This window comes from Peromyscus californicus, unplaced genomic scaffold, assembly GCF_007827085.1.
Source record: "Peromyscus californicus insignis strain IS unplaced genomic scaffold, ASM782708v3 Scaffold_12__1_contigs__length_115047231, whole genome shotgun sequence".
Taxonomy (NCBI): Eukaryota; Metazoa; Chordata; class Mammalia; order Rodentia; family Cricetidae; genus Peromyscus; species Peromyscus californicus.
Window position 1 is genome coordinate 61144018 of NW_026294413.1, and position 17280 is coordinate 61161297.

General features: G+C 45.7%; 2 protein-coding genes and 1 pseudogene across 2 annotated transcripts in view; 1 reads left to right on the top strand and 2 right to left on the bottom strand.

Annotated features, from left to right (window-relative positions):
* The window catches only part of Serpine3 (serpin family E member 3), a 122038-nt gene extending 112736 nt beyond the window's left edge, over positions 1-9302 (bottom strand). Inside the window, exons 1-2 of the mRNA XM_052732990.1 lie at positions 9223-9302; positions 1588-1619 (exon numbers count right to left, since the gene is read on the bottom strand). The gene's annotated coding sequence lies outside the window, so the exon portion shown is untranslated. The remainder of the gene's footprint in view (positions 1-1587; positions 1620-9222) is intronic.
* Positions 1-9394, bottom strand: part of Fam124a (family with sequence similarity 124 member A) — a 52144-nt gene extending 42750 nt beyond the window's left edge. Inside the window, exons 1-2 of the mRNA XM_052732988.1 lie at positions 9223-9394; positions 1588-1619 (exon numbers count right to left, since the gene is read on the bottom strand). Coding sequence (XP_052588948.1) covers positions 1588-1619; positions 9223-9284 — 94 coding nt within the window. The 5' untranslated portion in view covers positions 9285-9394. The remainder of the gene's footprint in view (positions 1-1587; positions 1620-9222) is intronic.
* A 5256-nt stretch (positions 9395-14650) lies between these two features.
* Positions 14651-16244, top strand: LOC128107284 (alpha-enolase-like; annotated as a pseudogene).
* Positions 16245-17280: the final 1036 nt, after the last annotated feature.

Sequence of the window (17280 nt, forward strand, 5' to 3'; positions counted from 1 at the left end):
GAATTATTATTTTACATTTGCCTAAAATTACATATAAAACATATAAGTATATGTGCTTACAGAAATATAAATACGCACACAGTATAAATGCAGTTATACCACTTTGGGCTAGCTATAATAATCCACCCAAGACCCATAGAAATCCTAGTACCAGGCATGGGAAACCTCCTTTTGAGTTATTGGGCAAGGGAGTTCACAAGGCTCCTACAACACTATAGGCTACTGTCAGTGTCCTTGGTTGCCTCTATTGCCGAGGACACTACACATTTTGGACATAGGACCCAGAGGATTGTAGATAAAATTGAGCTGAACGCCTCCCCCCAGAAACTAGCTTTCATAGTCCCAGAAAGCACTATGAAAACTGTTCAGGGATATAAGCAATCAATGCCTGGCTTTGACACCCATGAACACTCACCTGGGCTGTGGGGCCTGGGTGTACGCTTCTCTCATTATATAGGAGCTATTTCATTGTAACTTATTATGGTGATCATGCAAGAAAGAAAGGAGAGAAAATATACCTCTTTCACTGGAATAATGTTTATGATTACAAGTGAAATAAGGCATTTTTATCAATATAAAGCAAACCTTGGCTTATGCAACCTCTGTAGTGAATACTGACAACTTCACTCACTATCAATAATAAATCTGTTTTCTGACAAAGGAAAAAAAACCAACAACAGCAATGGCCAGTGTGAAACGATAGCCCTAAAAGTGCAATCGTGGCACTTAATCGTAGCAGAAACCAACGGCTGTCTAATTGGACTCAAGGCCTACGGCCTAGGAGGGAAATCATTCCTGCTACTGTAAACCTAGCCAACTACACAGGGCTAGTGAAATCATGGATCTTAGAGGAGAACCTACGACTGCCCTTCTCCTAAACCAGCATCACTCCCAACGACACTCTAAATACCTAGCTTTACACACACAGTTAAGTGTAGATCTTACCCTAACCAAAGAAGATTGTTTCTGCATCAGGAGACCAGTTCAGAAAGTACAACTAGTCAAAATTCAGAGAAAATGGACTGTGGGGTGCCCAGCCGCAATTGATACCTCTGCTACACAACTCCTGCGTCTAAGGCCCAGGGAACATCATGGGAGAGGGGCTGGACCAGAAGACCAGGCAGTTTGCAGTGAGACTGTGGCTTCTGGCTATGACAGAGAAACTATACCCATGCAATCCCAATACCATGGCTACCCCTCCATCACCAGTTGACATCCAACATAGATGGGGGAAATCTCATGGGGGCCCCACCCCTAGATGGTGGGCTACATGCAATTAACAATTGCTGAAAGATGGAGAATTCGTCTTCTCCTGGATAAGCCCCCTGGCTGGTTATCCAATACTAAGTGGTCCGCCCTAAAAGCTTACATATGCAGCAACACAGCATGGACTGAGCAGGGTCTATTTCCGTTTCTTGTCTATATGCATATGTAACACCAATGGTTAAAGAAGAGGAGGCCATGAATTTGGAAGGGAGCTGGGGGTACATGGGAGGGGTAGGGAGGAGGAGAGCAAGCAGGAAAATGAAGTAACTATATTTTAAAAATTTAAAAGACAACTTTGAAGGACATTCAAATAATACTCACTGCTGGTGGAGGACAGATGGCTGTAGTCGGACCTGAAACGTAAGATGTAAGTAGGATTAGATATCATTTTTCCTTTATCCAAATGAGCCCCTCGAGCTACAAGCTTTGTTAGTGGGGATGAGGTAGTTAGTAGCATTTGCCTGCTACAGCTGTTGCTGGTGAAACACAGTGCTGAGGCTTCTCTGGTGCAAATTAGTGCAAAATTCTGAAAGCAAAGCTGGATGGAGCCTGCGCATGGGCTCTGTGGGTCACCCTGGGAGATTCTCAGGCCCTCTGGATTTGTTGGAAAATTTCTAAATGTTTGTTTATTTTTCTGGTAAGAAAGCCTCCAAGTTTTCAACAGATTCACAATTCCCCATAAGGTTACACTCTCATTAAGGGACACTTCCCAATGTTCACACAGCACCACTGGGATGCTTCTCTGATGACACGATGGAAGGAACCCCTGAGGAAGAAGGATAGAATTGGGCTGAGGAGTAGGGCTGTGTCCACACACCAGGACTGGCTGACCAGCAGGGACCTTCAGCACAGGGCACTTCAGTTGATTTCTATTCCTAATCCTGCTAGATAGGAGAGTCACAGGATGTGGACTGTGGTGGGGATGAAGAGTTGAGGAGAGGTGGTCCATACAGGTTTTATGCTGAGAATTCAGTGGCTGGCAGGCAGTCACTACGAGAATGGGATTCCTGCCAAGAACCTGCTCTGCCTGGTCTGCCAAGTCCCTGCCCTATGGGCAGGGCTGTTGAGACTTTCCTCTTTGGCAAGGAATTTGGTGTAGATGCTGTTTATTCTCTTGCACCCCCAAAGTCATTCTCAGTAGGAAATTAATCCCTCAGGGATGCAGGGATTCACAGTGCCTGGCAGTCAGGGGATGTAGTCGGGCAAATAAACTGCTACACTGTGTTTAATTTTATAGGTATACACCCCATCTATCACCTTAGTCTCCAGTTGTCTTTCCTGAATTATCCAATTTTCACTCCATTTACTACATTCGAAAAGTGCATAGAAAACTTTTTGTTTAAATTGCCTTTTATGTGTCATAATTACTACACTGCTCAGACCATGACACCCTGAACTATTGGGAAGGAATAAAATGGAAGGGAAAGGACATTGGTTTTCTCTTTTTCAAATGAAATATTTTTGTAGTTAAAATCCTGTTGTTTCAAACTGGAAAGATTAAAAACTGCAAAAGAGATTTGCACATCTCTTTGTAAACTGCCCTCCCATGTGTCAAATTCAATTTTATTTGATCAACTGTCATAGTAGTCATGACGACAAAATACCTAACAAAAGCAACTTAAGGAAGGGAAGAAGGGTCTGTCTGAGGTGGGAACGAGTGTGAGGCAACTGGTCAAACTGTGTTCAGACAGGAAGCGGAGAGAGATGGATGCTGGTGCTCAGTACGCTTCCACCTTCTTCTCTATTTCAGAGGACCTCAGCCTGTGTGATGGTGCCACCCATATTCAAGATAGGCCTTGCCTGCTCAACTGAATCTCTCTGGGAGCGTCTTCACTGACATGTCCAGAGCTGTGTCTCTGAGGTGATTCTGAGTCTAGTCGGTTGATCTAGTCAGTGGAAAGTGATACTATCAGTAAGGAGACCAGGAAGTGAGGGTTTTGCACTCACTGGGCAGCGTGGATGGGTAATGAACAAGCTGCGAAGCAGGATGGGTTGTGCTAGGGTATAGTGCCACATTGGCTGAGGGAAATGAAAGCATCAAGGATTGGTGACATGCTGAAACCCAGGATTTCTGCACCCAGTATTGGCACATGAAATTCTTTCCGGAGCCAGACAGTACAGAAACAACACATTAGGACGACGCTGAGAAACCTAGCTATAAAAAGTACCATGAGTGCCCAAGAAGCATCCACTATTATAGATCAATAGCAAAGTCCTTGCATCACACCACAATCAGAGCCAGACATTCCAGAAATCGTACAACTATCCACATAGGACGTGGAGAGTGTAATATTACTATGTTTCCTAGCAAGAATGCACCAGTCTTTTTAGCTAGGGTTTGCCAAAGATGAAATTTACATGGGCAGGCGTTGTAAAGAGCTGCACACAGATGGATATGGACATAGACTGAAAATTACATTGAGAGTATTTTAGGATAAGTGCTAACATAAAGGACACTCCTCCATGAAGTCCCCCTAAATCTCTCAAGACTTTCATGGTAAGTTGGGGTTAGGCTTGCCAACTGTCCTGTCTCTGGCAGACTTGTGAACTCCAACTCCTTCACACAGCAGCCAATCTGCACAGTACCAATCTAATCATGTCTGACTTTCAAGGACATTCATGCTCACTAATTAAAACATAGACCCCTGTCTCTACTGAAGGGTGGTCTCTGCCCAGCCCTGTGGCCCTCACATCATTAAAACACATCAAACGGAAGAGGCATCTAAGATCTCACCTTGCTCTCCAGCTTCTGGTTCTAAGTTTATATAATCTGCATATTGCCACAATGATAGACAGAACGGCTCTGAACTGCTCTTTTCATTTCGAACCGTGTGAACAAGCTGCTTGGCAGCTCCTGTAGCTACCACTTCAGATGAACTGACATGCTGCAATTTACTCAACCCCTTCTCTTTGGAAATGGCTGCATGATTGTTCGTGGTTCACATTTGCAGAACACTGGGTGATGAGATCTGTATGAATAAAGCTTTATATTTATTTACTTCCTTGTCCTTAGAAAAATTACCGTGATTGGTAATACAGACCGAGTCAAGGTTTCCACTTCTCTAGCTCATATTCTAAGTATGATTATTTAATGGTATTGCCAGTGAAGGACGAACTGTAAAGCCTAAGACAACTTCATAAAGAAATAGATTAAAATAGTTTCTGAAAACAATCAGGTGTTTGCCTAGACTGCTCTGAAGGACTTCACGCTCCTCAAGGACAGGTAGGGACAGCTTGAGATTTCTGTTTCTTGGTTTCATATCACAAAGGGTTCCCTGGCTAGCTCTGCACACAACATGGAGCATGAAAGGTAAACGCAGGAATTTTAAGATGTAAAATTCTTGAACCTATACAGTAGATAGCATATAATAACACAAGGATTATTTTCTCCCACCACATATATATGTATATGTATATGTATGTATGTATATGTAATATCTGTATGTTAATTGCATGCATTAGGATTATATGGGAAGGTACTCTGTAATTAAGATAGTTCACTGCTGCTGGAGGTCTCACTAGGCAATCTGTACATATATTCATTTTATAAAAGGAATGTCTTCCTAGATTCCTTTTTCCAGGAAATTATGGCCTAAGAACTGAACTTGGCCTTTCTGTAAAACTGGCCTTCCTGTTATTGCAAACACATGGCTCCCTGTGTCATGGCCTTCCCTGATTATTCTGAGTGCACTAAATTGAAGGTCATGGTAACAGAGCTAACTAGCCTTGGACACAAACTTCATACAGGACTAAAAAGTCATTTTGCTATATAAGATTTCCTTTAAAAAATGCTGGCCCATTTAAAATGTTATTGTACCTAGTCTTTCCCATCTACCTGTTCCGCTTCTCAGTGCTTGCCTCTTCCTGTAGGCTGCAGTGAAGCATCGGTTGTAGTTCCCTGAAAAGTGTGACACTGCCGTGGGCCAAAAGGTGGGTGACAGAGGTAGAATTTCACTGATGCCAGAACAAACTAATGAAGGAAAAGCACTCACTAGGTATGGTCCCATGTGAAAGAGCAGGGTAGAGGCCATGTCTTGGAGACTCACTAATGAAACTGTTGTTGCTGGCACTGGCTTTTATTTGTATTTTCAAGGAACTGCCTGTCCCTCTGTTAAGAAATTCTGTGTCATAAGCGACTTTGCCAAAAGTGGCTTGCTAGTTTCTCCTAACAGCACACAGAAGCACAGGCTCGCTTCCCAGCGGAGCTTCCAAATGACATCCATTGCCACAGGATACTAGTCTGTCTGCCTTTAGTCAGGGCCCATGTGAGGTGGAGGTAGGTGGGAAGAGGCAGCATTGCCTCCAAAAGAAAACAAGGACTAATTATAGATGGAATGGTTCCTTGGGAATGGTTACTAGGTGGGAAGGATGTAGAAGCCTTGGGCTGCAGACCCATAAGCCATATCCCCATTGAGTTGCTGCATCCTATTTGTAAAATAATAATGACAACACCAAGGCACGGCCTGGATGTTCTGAATGATGATGACCAGCCTCCTTAAGATGTCTGAAAGCACCTGTGTTTCTGTTGTGTTGGGGATAAAGAATGTATGGAGCTTGGTATAGGGGCACATGCCTGTAATCCCAGAACTTGGGAGGCTGAAGCAGGGGTATTCTAAATTGCACACCTTTCTACTCATCATTTTTCTGGATACTTTTCTAGACAAATGGCTCAGTTCTCACCCTTTCCTCACCTTCTACTCCTTTCTAGAGCCAAGCTCGCCTGGCTTCTCACCACCCCACTGTCCAAGCCTCTCTCAGTATCTCCATTAATCAAATGGCACTTCCCAGTCCTTATCTTAATGAGACTCTCAGTCAGACATTATTGACCTTCATTTCTCAAAAACTTAACCCTCTCTCGGTTTCCAGGACAGCCTGTTCCTCCTTCTTGGGCTCTTCCATGGGTTTTCTTGCTTTTGCCTGACATTTCGACACAATGGCTTGCTTCTCAAGGCTGGGCTTAAGGACAGCCAGCTGTGCTGAGCTGGCTAAGGATTCAGTGAGCCACTGAGGCATGCAAAGGTTTAGAACAGCAGGCAGCATGCAGTGGATGCTGGGTAAACATTTGCTGTGACCTTCAGTTGAATTCATCTCTCCCAGGGCTTCATGGGAAGTTCCAAAGACATCATCATGTTAGACCTCCACACTGAACTCCAAAGATACCCAATGTCTGACTGCTCATCTTAATGTCTCTTCTTACTGCCTCTGCTGACGCTGAAATGTCCCACATTTTCCCCTAACTTGGTTTAGAAGGGATCATGGGCTAGTTTGAGAATCCAGTTAAATTTTATTTTCTTCTCACAAAGCTTTACCAGGTCTACTCGTTTGTATATGTCTTGAACCCATTTGTGGACCCCACGTCGAGGACTGACATCCTAGTGGGTATGTCACTCGAGCTGGGTTTTGAGAGAGAGAGGGGGAGAGTAGAATTTCACCTGGTAGACAGGAATGCCAGACAGAAAAGGGCAGAGCTGGCCGAAAGGGCAGTGTGGCAAAAGTAGGCATCAGAAAAGCATGTCAGGATGGCCAAGTCAAAGAGCAAGGAAAGGTCTGAGGAGAACTGGCCAGCACCAGAGGAGGTCACTGTCCAAGGCCATGTTCAGCTCTTGCCCTTAATAGACAAAAGAGCTGTAGACACTTGGAAGGGAGAGCGACAATACTAAGAAAATCCCGGCATGGGGCACATTCCTATAATCCTAGTACTTGGGAAGCGGGGCAGGAAGAACAGAGATTAGGGTTGTCATTGACTACTTGGTGATTTCAAGTCCAACCTGGACTACAGGAGACCCTGTTCCAAACAACAACAACAACAACAACAACAACAACAACAACAACAACAACAACAAGCAGCCAACACTTAATGAGTGGGTTCTGTGTGCTTTATATGTAACTTGGCCAGAATAGAAAGGGAAAGCATCAGAAAATGAGCCAACTACTAACAGCAGGTTTGATAGCTAAGCTAAAATTCCAAGTATGCGGAGTAGATAGCAAATACAGGGCTAAGGGGCATGAACTGAAACTTCTGTTTCAAATAATACCATTTTACATTTTAATTTAAGTTTGCTAGTGGTGCAATAAGAATTCTTTAAACAGTTCTGTCCTGGTACAGCAAGAAGACTCTTTAGTAACAAGCAGAAAACAGAACTGGGGTGTCTCCATATTAACTAGCCCTCCCTAGGACTCCCTGGTAGCTCTCATGCTGGCCTGCCTCCTGGGGTGAAGACACCTCTCAAAGCCAATGCTTACTCCCTCTTCTCCAAGGCCAAGGCCCTTCTGGCAAACATCTGCTTCAGGAGAGCCATGCAAGTTAAAAATTAGCGGGACAGAGGCTGCTTCACAGCAGCTACAAAAGAGCTGGGAAATGTTGCTTTGTTTCATTCTGTTCACGGAGGAGAGGGGCGCCAAGGATGGTCAGCTGAAGCTGGTAAGTAACGTGTGTGTGTGTGTGTGTGTGTGTGTGTGTGTGTGTGTGTGTGTGTGTGTGTGTGTGTGAGAGAGAGAGAGAGAGAGAGAGAGAGAGAGAGAGAGAGAGAGAGAGAGAGAGAGAGAGAGAGAGTCTTAGAATTCTTGTCTACTGGGCATGAGGCCTTAGGCCAGCTAGAGCTGGTAAGTAATATATGTGTGTGTGTGTGTGTGTGTGTGTGTGTGTGTGTGTGTGTGTGTGTGTGTGTGTATGTGTGTGTGTGTGTGTGTGTGTGTGTGTGTGTGTGTGTGTGTGAGAGAGAGAGAGAGAGAGAGAGAGAGAGAGAGAGAGAGTGAGTCTTAGAATTCTTGTCTACTGGGCATGAGGCCTTAGGCCAGCTAGAGCTGGTAAGTAATATGTGTGTGTGTGTGTGTGTGTGTGTGTGTGTGTGAGAGAGAGAGAGAGAGAGAGAGAGAGAGAGAGAGAGAGAGAGAGAGAGTCTTAGAATTCTTGTCTACTGTGCATGAGGTCTTCGCTTGGAACCCCAGCGCCACAAAAATCAGGAAAGAAACTAAACTGACAAGTTTCACACCAGCAAAATTGAAGCGAAAGCAAGGGGTGGGGTGGGGTGGGAGCTTCTTCAATCAAGTTACTCCTCCGCCATGGCTATCACAGTTGGGTAACAGGGCAAACCCAATGTAGGGAAGAATGTAGGTCCAGTTGGGTTAGGTCAGAACTGAGGTCCATTCTGGAACAGGCCTCTCTCTCCCTGTCCTCAGTAGATTGCCAGATCCTAAAATTAGCTTGAAACCGCTCCACCTTGCAGGAATTCCGAGGTCTTCTGTAGTCCGGGTGGCCCCTGACCTCAAGCAGGATTTCTCTAGATAGGAGAAGACACCCTTTCCTACTGAGCATCCTGGATGTAGTGCTGACTGCACAGGAACATCCTCTAGATAGGGGCTGGGTGGAAACCATTCCGGGACATTCGTTTCTGACAAACGCATTCTTTTGTCCTACCCAGGAAAACTGCTGTTGGGAGAGGGCTAATTAGCCTCCAAAGGTTTCAGCTAATTACTCGAGTCCTTGGAAGCACATAAGACCCCGATCACAGCATCCTGCGGGTACCCAAGGCTGGCGGGGTGGAGAAGCGGCTCAGCAGCACAGGATAAGTGAGCTATGCAGCCCTCTAAGCGGGCTTCGGAGAGTCTTATTCGTGCCAGGTGTCCCACCCTCTCCACCTGCTTTCCTCATCTCTAGGGCCCGATTCCCGGGAGGCTGCCGAGCTACTAGAGTTCCCCAGCTGGTGGGAACAAGTGCAGGCGCTTCTCTATCTCACAGGGAATACTGGCTGAACCTGGCACCGAGGGCCACAGGGCTGCGAGGGATGACGCTGAGCCTCGGGTCCCACCACCTTCCAGCCCCGGGTGGGGCCCTTCCCGCCCCTCTCCGCCCTGCCCCAGGCAGCCACGGACCACGCCACTAGCCCGCAGACACTGAGTCCCAGCCCCGATCCCGCTGCAGTGGCTCGGGATCCCGCCCCTCCTGGTCCGGCTCACCCTCCGGTCTCGGCGCCCGAGTCCACGCAGTCCTCCTCCTCACCGCTTGCCTTCGGGTTCATGGCGCGCGTGCCCGCCGCGCTCCCTCGGCCCCGGGTCCCTCCGAGCGTCTCGCACCCGGGCCCGGCAAGGACCCGGCCCCGCGCGCCGGCAGCTCGCCGCGCCCTCTCGCGGCCGCGCCCTCCCCGCCCTCCGCTCGGCGCTGCGCGGGCGCGCGGGAGCCACCGGGCGAGGACCCGAGCGTGCGCACGGGATGCGCGCGTGTGCACGAGCGCTAGCGTGAGTGGGGGAGGTGTGTGAGGTGGCCTATCTCTATGAACTCGGGGTGTAGTGGGCGTGCAGTGTTTAATCTTGCACCCACCTGAGTAAGTGCCCGGTGGCTGTGCTTTCTCTAGAGCGGCCGGTAGATGTGAGTGTACACAGCAAAGCTGTCCTCCCCCTGGGCCCACAGTAAAGACTCCAGAGTCCCCGGCTTGCTCAGAGATTTTTCCAGCCTCAGTCTGCGAGCAGCACCGGGAAAACAGCCACCAGCACAACCAGGGCAGGGTGGGATGTCTCCATTTGAGGATCAGTTAAAACACCTGAGTGATCTGCGGAAGCTGAGTTCATTATCGCCTTGCTCAGCGTGCAAACCGAGTGGAATGGCTTCTCACGGACCCAACTTGCTAGCGAATGCATTCTTTTGTTATCTGTTTCAAAACAAGAGGTCTGGATGTGCCCGCGTTCAAGGAATCTGGCAGCAAGAGGGTGGAGGATGTTAAACCCCGCCATCCTTCAGGGTGGGTTAGTTGAGGTAGCAGGAGGTCATCTTCACTCTAGTAGGTTGAGGTGAGGCAAGTTGTTGTTGTTGTTGGGTTAAGAGCAAGTTAGACTTAATTCTGGTGGTGGTGTCATTAGACGACATGGAAGGCACTTCTCTTCTGAAGGGTAGCATCGAACCAGTGGCCTTTCGCAAGCTCTACCACCCAGCTTCAACCCAACCACCTTTTCTTTTCAGACAAGTTATTTAACCTCCTTCAGCCTTAATTTCTTCACCTATTGGGCTACTGCTGTCTTTCCTGTACCTCCGTGGTGGGTTACACGAGATCATGTCTGTAAACAGTTTGAGTCCTGATACCTGCCAAATACTAGTTACAGGGAGCGGTGGTGTCCCAGGCGTAGCCTAGCTAGCTGAAGTCCTATTCTCAGCTTGCACAGAGGTGTCACTCCCGTGTGACAAGTGATAAGGAGCAATACTGTTTCTTTCCTTTCTTCCTCTCCTTCCCTGACCTTTCTTCCCACTTCACAGAATTGGCATTGCTTTCTGATCCTTATTTTAAACACGTTATTTGGGAGAGAGAGAGAGAGAGAGAGAGAGAGAGAGAGAGAGAGAGAGAGAGAGAGAGAGAGAGGCAGTAAACAAAAGCAGAGTGGATATGCAGTCTCACAGTCAGGAAAAAAGTACAGGTGAGTGTGCCCACCACAAACCTTTCCTAAATCTAAAATTCTTTTTCCCAAACAAGCAAAAATGGATATGTTATATTCAATTTGGTGCTCATTAAACAAAGAAGCAGTTCTTTAAGGGAGATGTGTTTTGGAATACCACATTACCTATGTAATGATGTCTTACATTTGTTTATGCTGCATTTGTTTAAGGATGTAGAGATGTGTTGCATTTGTTTCACCGTGCCTGCCTAAGGCATCTGGTTGGTATAATAAAAAGCTGAATGGCTGATAGCTAGGCAGGAGAGGGTGTAGCTTGAGTTTTCCTGCCTGGCCCACAGTCAGGACAAATCTCTTTCACCTGCCAGTCTCACAGCCTCTCAGACCCAACCAAGTAAACACAGAGACTTATATTGGTTTCAAACTGTATGGCCATGGCAGGCTTCTTGCTAACTGTTCTTACAGCTTAAATTAATCCATTTCTATTAATCTATACCTTGCCACATGGCTCGTGGCTTACCGGCATCTTCACATGCTGTTTCTCATCGTGGCAGCTGGCAGTGTCTCTCTGACTCAGCCTTCTACTTCCCAGCTTTATTCTCCTCTTTGCCCCGCCTACACTTCCTGCCTAGCCAATGGCCAATCAGTGTTTTATTTATTGACTAATTAGCAACACATTTGCCATACAGAACATCCCACAGCACTTCCCCCTTTTTTTTTTTCAAAAAGGAAGGTTTTAACTTTAACAAAGTAAAATTACATATAATTTGGGAATTTGGGCGTAGCTTCTCTTACTACTTCCTGCTTGAGGGGGGCGCTGTATCTTATGGGGATACAAAGAAAATTTTAGAATTATAGAATAGTCCATGAGGGTGTATCATCTGAGCCAGTTGCCTTCAAATCATTCTGGATGTTGGATCATCTGGGCCATGGTGTCATCTGGGCCATGGTGTCATCGGAGACCTTTCAGGGGGTCTTGGCTGGTCAAACCTGATGTATCTTAATCTTGAACAAATCCATAGCCTCTGGCTTTCTGTGGGAATAAAAGCAGAGACTCCTTTCCAAAGCAACACATCCTTACATCCAAATTTTGAAGTCAAAGTATCTTTAAAATATGCATATTGGTTTAACTCAGCTTCCTTTACAATCAAATATCTCTCTGTAGTTAAGAATCCCAAAGACAACACAATCCAGATTCTCTGTGTAATATTCATCTTCACATGGCTTATTTTTTATATTAATTTTACTGTCTCTTTAAAGACTTTATTTTTTAAAACTATGTATTTGTTTCTATAACTGTATATATCACCTTTTTTGTCTCTTTCAAGCCTACGAATATTTTACACACATTTTAAACTATTACATCTGAAACTGTCTTATTGTGACTCTATTGCTTTAAGCTGCAGCAGCTGTGGCTTCTGGCTCCACCCACCTCAGCTTCCCAACATGGCGGCGGTACTGTAGTTTTCCGCCAGCTCTGGGAGCTATCGTGGGTCTATGCTTTTATCCAAGCAGCATGTAGCCCAGAAACCTCTTTTTTTGTTTTGTACTAGAAAAGGCTAAATCCACCATGCAGCTTAATGTGCCACTTGCAGAGGACTCGTTTCCGCCATACTGCAGGTCGAGTGCGCACGCTAGGAACCCACCAGTAGCTCAAACTGGCAGCTGCCGCTCATTTGAGAGAGACAATTAGGAACTGTTTTTAGCTCCGTTTTAGAAGATTTTTTCAGGTTTTAGGTGGAAACTCTTGCCACCACGTTGGACGCCATTTGTAGCTTGAGTTTTCCTGCCTGGCCCACAGTCAGGACAAATCTCTTTCACCTGCCAGTCTCACAGCCTCTCGGACCCAACCAAGTAAACACAGAGACTTATATTGGTTTCAAACTGTATGGCCATGGCAGGCTTCTTGCTAACTGTTCTTACAGCTTAAATTAATCCATTTCTATTAATCTATACCTTGCCACATGGCTCGTGGCTTACCGGCATCTTCACATGCTGTTTCTCATCGTGGCAGCTGGCAGTGTCTCTCTGACTCAGCCTTCTACTTCCCAGCTTTATTCTCCTCTTTGCCCCGCCTACACTTCCTGCCTAGCCAATGGCCAATCAGTGTTTTATTTATTGACTAATTAGCAACACATTTGCCATACAGAACATCCCACAGCAAGAGGGATAGGCAGAGCTGATGGGCAGAACAAGTAGGGGGAGAAATCTAAGCTTGAGAGAGAAAAGAAGTATGGTGATATATTGTGTACCCTAATAAAATTTGCCTAAAGATCAGAGAGACAAAGGAACAAGCCACTGCCACATCTTACCTCTTAGACTTCTCAGCCTGAAAAAGCTCTCCAGCCAAAAAGCCTTTGGATCTCAAGTGTAGGATTAAAGGCATGTGATTCTCAAGTACTGGGATTAAAGGTGTGTGCCGCCACTGTCTGGCTCTGTTTCTCTCCTAGACCGAATCAATCTCATGTAGTCCAGGATGGTTTTGAACTCACAGAGATCCAGATGAATCTTGGCCTCCAGGGTGCTAGGATTAAAGGTGACACTGCCTGGCATCTATGTTTAATCTAGCGGCTTGTTCTGTTCTTTGATCTTCAGGCAAATTTTATTAGGGTACACAATATATCAGCACAGAGAAGAGAATGAAGGAGAAAGAGAGGGACATGCCGGGGCCAGAAGTCGGACAGCTGCCATCCAGACATGGAGACAGCAGGAAAGAAAGAGAAAGAAAGAAAGAGAGAGAGAAAGAAAGAAAGAAAGAAAGAAAGAAAGAAAGAAAGAAAAAGAGAGAGAAAACAAAAAAGAAAGAGAGGAAGGAAGGAAGGAAGGAAGGAAGAAAGAAAGAAAGAAAGAAAGAAAGAAAGAAAGAAAGAAAGAAAGGTAAAAAGCCCTGAGGCAAAATGTAGATAAAGAGAAACAGATTAAAATAAGAGCTAAGCTAAGGCCAAGCTTTTCAAAACTAATAATAAGCCCCAGTGTCATGATTTGGGAGCTGGTTCATAGCCCAAAGGAAAAAGCCTGGTACAGAGACATCCAATTTGCTATGTTGTGGTTTTAATCTAAAAATGTGCCCTGAAATTTAATGTGCTAAGAGCTTGGTGACCAGCTGATGGCTTTTGAGAAGTGATTAGATCATTAAGGCTCTAACCTCATCATTCCCTTGGTGAATTCATAGTTAATTGGACAATTAGAAGGTGGGGTCTAGTTGAGGAAGTAGGTCACTGGGGATGTATCCTGTCCCCACTGGGTGAGCACCTCTACCCTGCCACACCCTCTGTGACATGAGGCTAAAAACCGTGGAGCTGAGCAACCACAAACTGAAACTTTTGAATGTGCGAGCCAAATTAAATCTTTCCTCTGTTTTTTTTTTCCAACAAAGAATCAAAGTGCATTGCTTAACACATTAAAGATAACCTTTGAGGCACCAGAACACATTGGTCTCACATTAAGAAATGAAAACAAAATGATTCTGGATTTAATTTGATGATGGGAAAGCACCCATTTGAATTCTCCACTTCTACCTCTGTGTCTTCTGTCTGGTGTAGTTTGTGGTTGCCAGTCTTTCTGTCACCTGGCTGTTGTGTGGTGCTTGTGATTTTTGTCTGCCCTAACAAAGGGCTCTGCTCTGTACTCACAGAGCAGCACAGGAAGCATGGCGCGGGGAAAGGGACGAGAGATTCGCTATGGAAATCTTTAACAGAGTTTTCTTAGGAACTATGTCGCCTTACCACCCAGAACAGCAAAGAGCAAGACAAACATATTATCAGGCTATAGCCACAGGTTGTTTCCAATGTCTGTGTGAGACGTTTGTTGTATAAGGTTGCTTTCAAACTGTATTAGTCAGGTTTCTCTTAAGGAACAGATCTGATAGAATGAATATGTATATTTTAAAAGAGGATTCGTTGGCAGCTCAGGAACAGGGTCATGTGCATGTCTCTCCTCAATGTTCTCTTCAGTGTCTACAGAAACCTCTTTTTTTTCTTTCTGTACAGAGATCCAGAAATTCACCATGTCTATTCCCAAGATCCATTCCAGAAAGATCTTTGACTCTTGGGGAATCCCACTGTTGAGGTTGATCTCCATACCTCAGAAGGTCTCTTCCAAGCTTCTGAGCCTTCACTGGCATCTACGAGGCCCTAGAACTCTGTGACAAGGATAAGACGCACTACATGGGGAAGAGGGTCTCAAGTGCTGTTGAGCATATCAATAAAACTATTGCACCTGCTCTGCTTAGCAAGAAACTGAATGTTGTGGAACAAGAGAAGATGGACAAACCGAGATGGATGGCACTGAAAATAAATCTGAATTGGGTGCAAATGCTATTCCAGGAGTGTTCCTGGCTGTCTGCAAAGCTGGTGCCACAGAAAAGGGGGTGTCCCTTTACTTGGCTGGCAACCCTGAAGTCATCCTGCCATTCCCAGCTTTGATCAGCGGCAGTTCTCCTGCTGGCAACAGGCTGGCCTTGCAAGACTTCGTGATCCTGCCTGTGGGGGCTTCCAGTTTCTGGGAAGTCATGTGCATTGGAGCAGTGGCTTACCGCAACCTGAAGAATGTCATCAAGAAGAAACACAGGAAGGATGCCACCAATGTGAGTGATGAGGGTAGGTTTGCACCTCACATCCTGGAGAACAGAGAAGCTCTGGAGCTGCTGAAGGCTGCAACTGTGAAGGCTGGCTATACTAACCAGGGTGTCATCAGCATGGACATGGCTGCCTCTAAGTTCTTCAGGTCTGACAAGTATGACCTGAACTTAAAGTCTCCTACGACTCCAACAGGTACATCCTGCTTGACCAGCTGGCTGACCTGTATAAGTCCTTCATCGGGAGTATCCAGTGGGGTCCATTGAAGACCCCTCTGACCAGGATGACTGGGAAGCTTGGTAGAAGCGCATAGATAGTGCAGGCATCCAGGTAGTTGGGAATGACCTCATGGTAATCATCCCTAAATGGATTGCCAAGACTGTGGCAGAGAAGTCCTGCAACTGCCTCCTGCTCAAAGGGAACAGATTGGTCTTGGGATGAGTCTCTGCAGGAGTATAAGCTGGTCCAGTCCCAGCACTCTGGGGACACTGAGGATACTTTGATCGCTGACCTGGTGGTGGGGTTCTGCACGGGGCAGATCAAGACTGGTGCCCCTAGCTGATCCAGGGGCCTGGCCAAGTACAGTCAGATCCTTAGAATGGAGGAAGAGTTGCCAAGTTTGCTGGCAGGTCCTTCAGGAAGCCCCTGGCCAAGTAAAGCTGGCACTGGAGATCCCTGGAGCCACCAGCTGCTTAGACCCTGTCCCTGATATCATCAAGGTGGCCCAAGGCCATCCCAGTGCTTGCCCCTCCCATGCCACCACTTCCTTAGAAGTTCGAGGCTCCTGACCACATAGAGCCCTGCTGGAAACCCCAGCTTTGTAATCACGTGATTGGTCCGAATCATTGTTTCTGTCACCTCCCTTCCCAGCTAGTGTCTGGAGCCCCACACCATCTCCAGGGTGGCCACAGGCAAGACACCCCCCTGCCCCTTGCTGCTGCCGTGATTCTACATGCAAAATAAAAACCTCAGTGATTCATTAAAAAAAAAAAAAAGGATTCATTAAAAATGGCTTGCAAGCTAGTGACTGTCTTCTGATAGAAAGGCCAAGAATCCAGTAGGTGTTGAATCCATGAGACTATGTTTCAGCAGTCCCAATCTAGTGCAATAGCCTAGGGAGCTGTTGGTCTGTAGTCTACATGGGAATCACAAAGAAGTAGGTTCTAATACCAGGGAAGGAATGCCTCAGCAACAGGACAGATGAACTTGCCTATTAGAGTGAGCACAAGCAGGCAAAAAGCAAAAGCTTCCTTCTTCTGTATCCTTTTATGTGGGCTTCCACCAGATGCGGCCCAGATTTAGGGTGGGTCTTTCTACCTTCAAAGGTCTACCTGGGGTAATCCCTCACAGTCTCGATGTTCTGCCTATGTTTCAGTAGATGTAGAGATCAGCCATCACACAACCTGTTGACTGCTCAGCAAATGATTACCACAACACACCCATGCACACATATATTACTCTGGGTCAAGGGCACGGGAGACTATATAACCTAAGATTAAAGCTACGAGTTAGTTTAAGTTGCACAAGCTGATTCAATGGGAAATCCAAGGCAAGTAAGGTTGGTTGCATTGTCTCTTAAAGGCGAGTTAGCTTAAGTAGGCTGAGTACCTAATAGGATGGCAGATTGAGTACGTCGTCTTAAATGATCTGTGGCTGGGGCTTATTTTTAACTTTGCTGTGAGGTCTGCCAAAAGTTCGGTCTCTTTGCGGTCAAGGGATATTTCCAAAAAAAGTAACTTTATTTTTACACACACACACACACACACACACACACACACACACACACACACACAAACACTATATATATATGTATTATATATTACACATATATATGTATATATATATAAAATCTTTTGTGTACACACAAACACTATATATATGTATTATATATATTACACATATATATGTATAAAATCTTTTGTGTACACACACACAAACACTATATGTATTATATATATTACATATATATATGTATATATATAAAATCTTTTGTGTACACACACACACACACACACATGCACACGCACATGTGTGGAGGTCAGAGGAAAACTTTCAGATG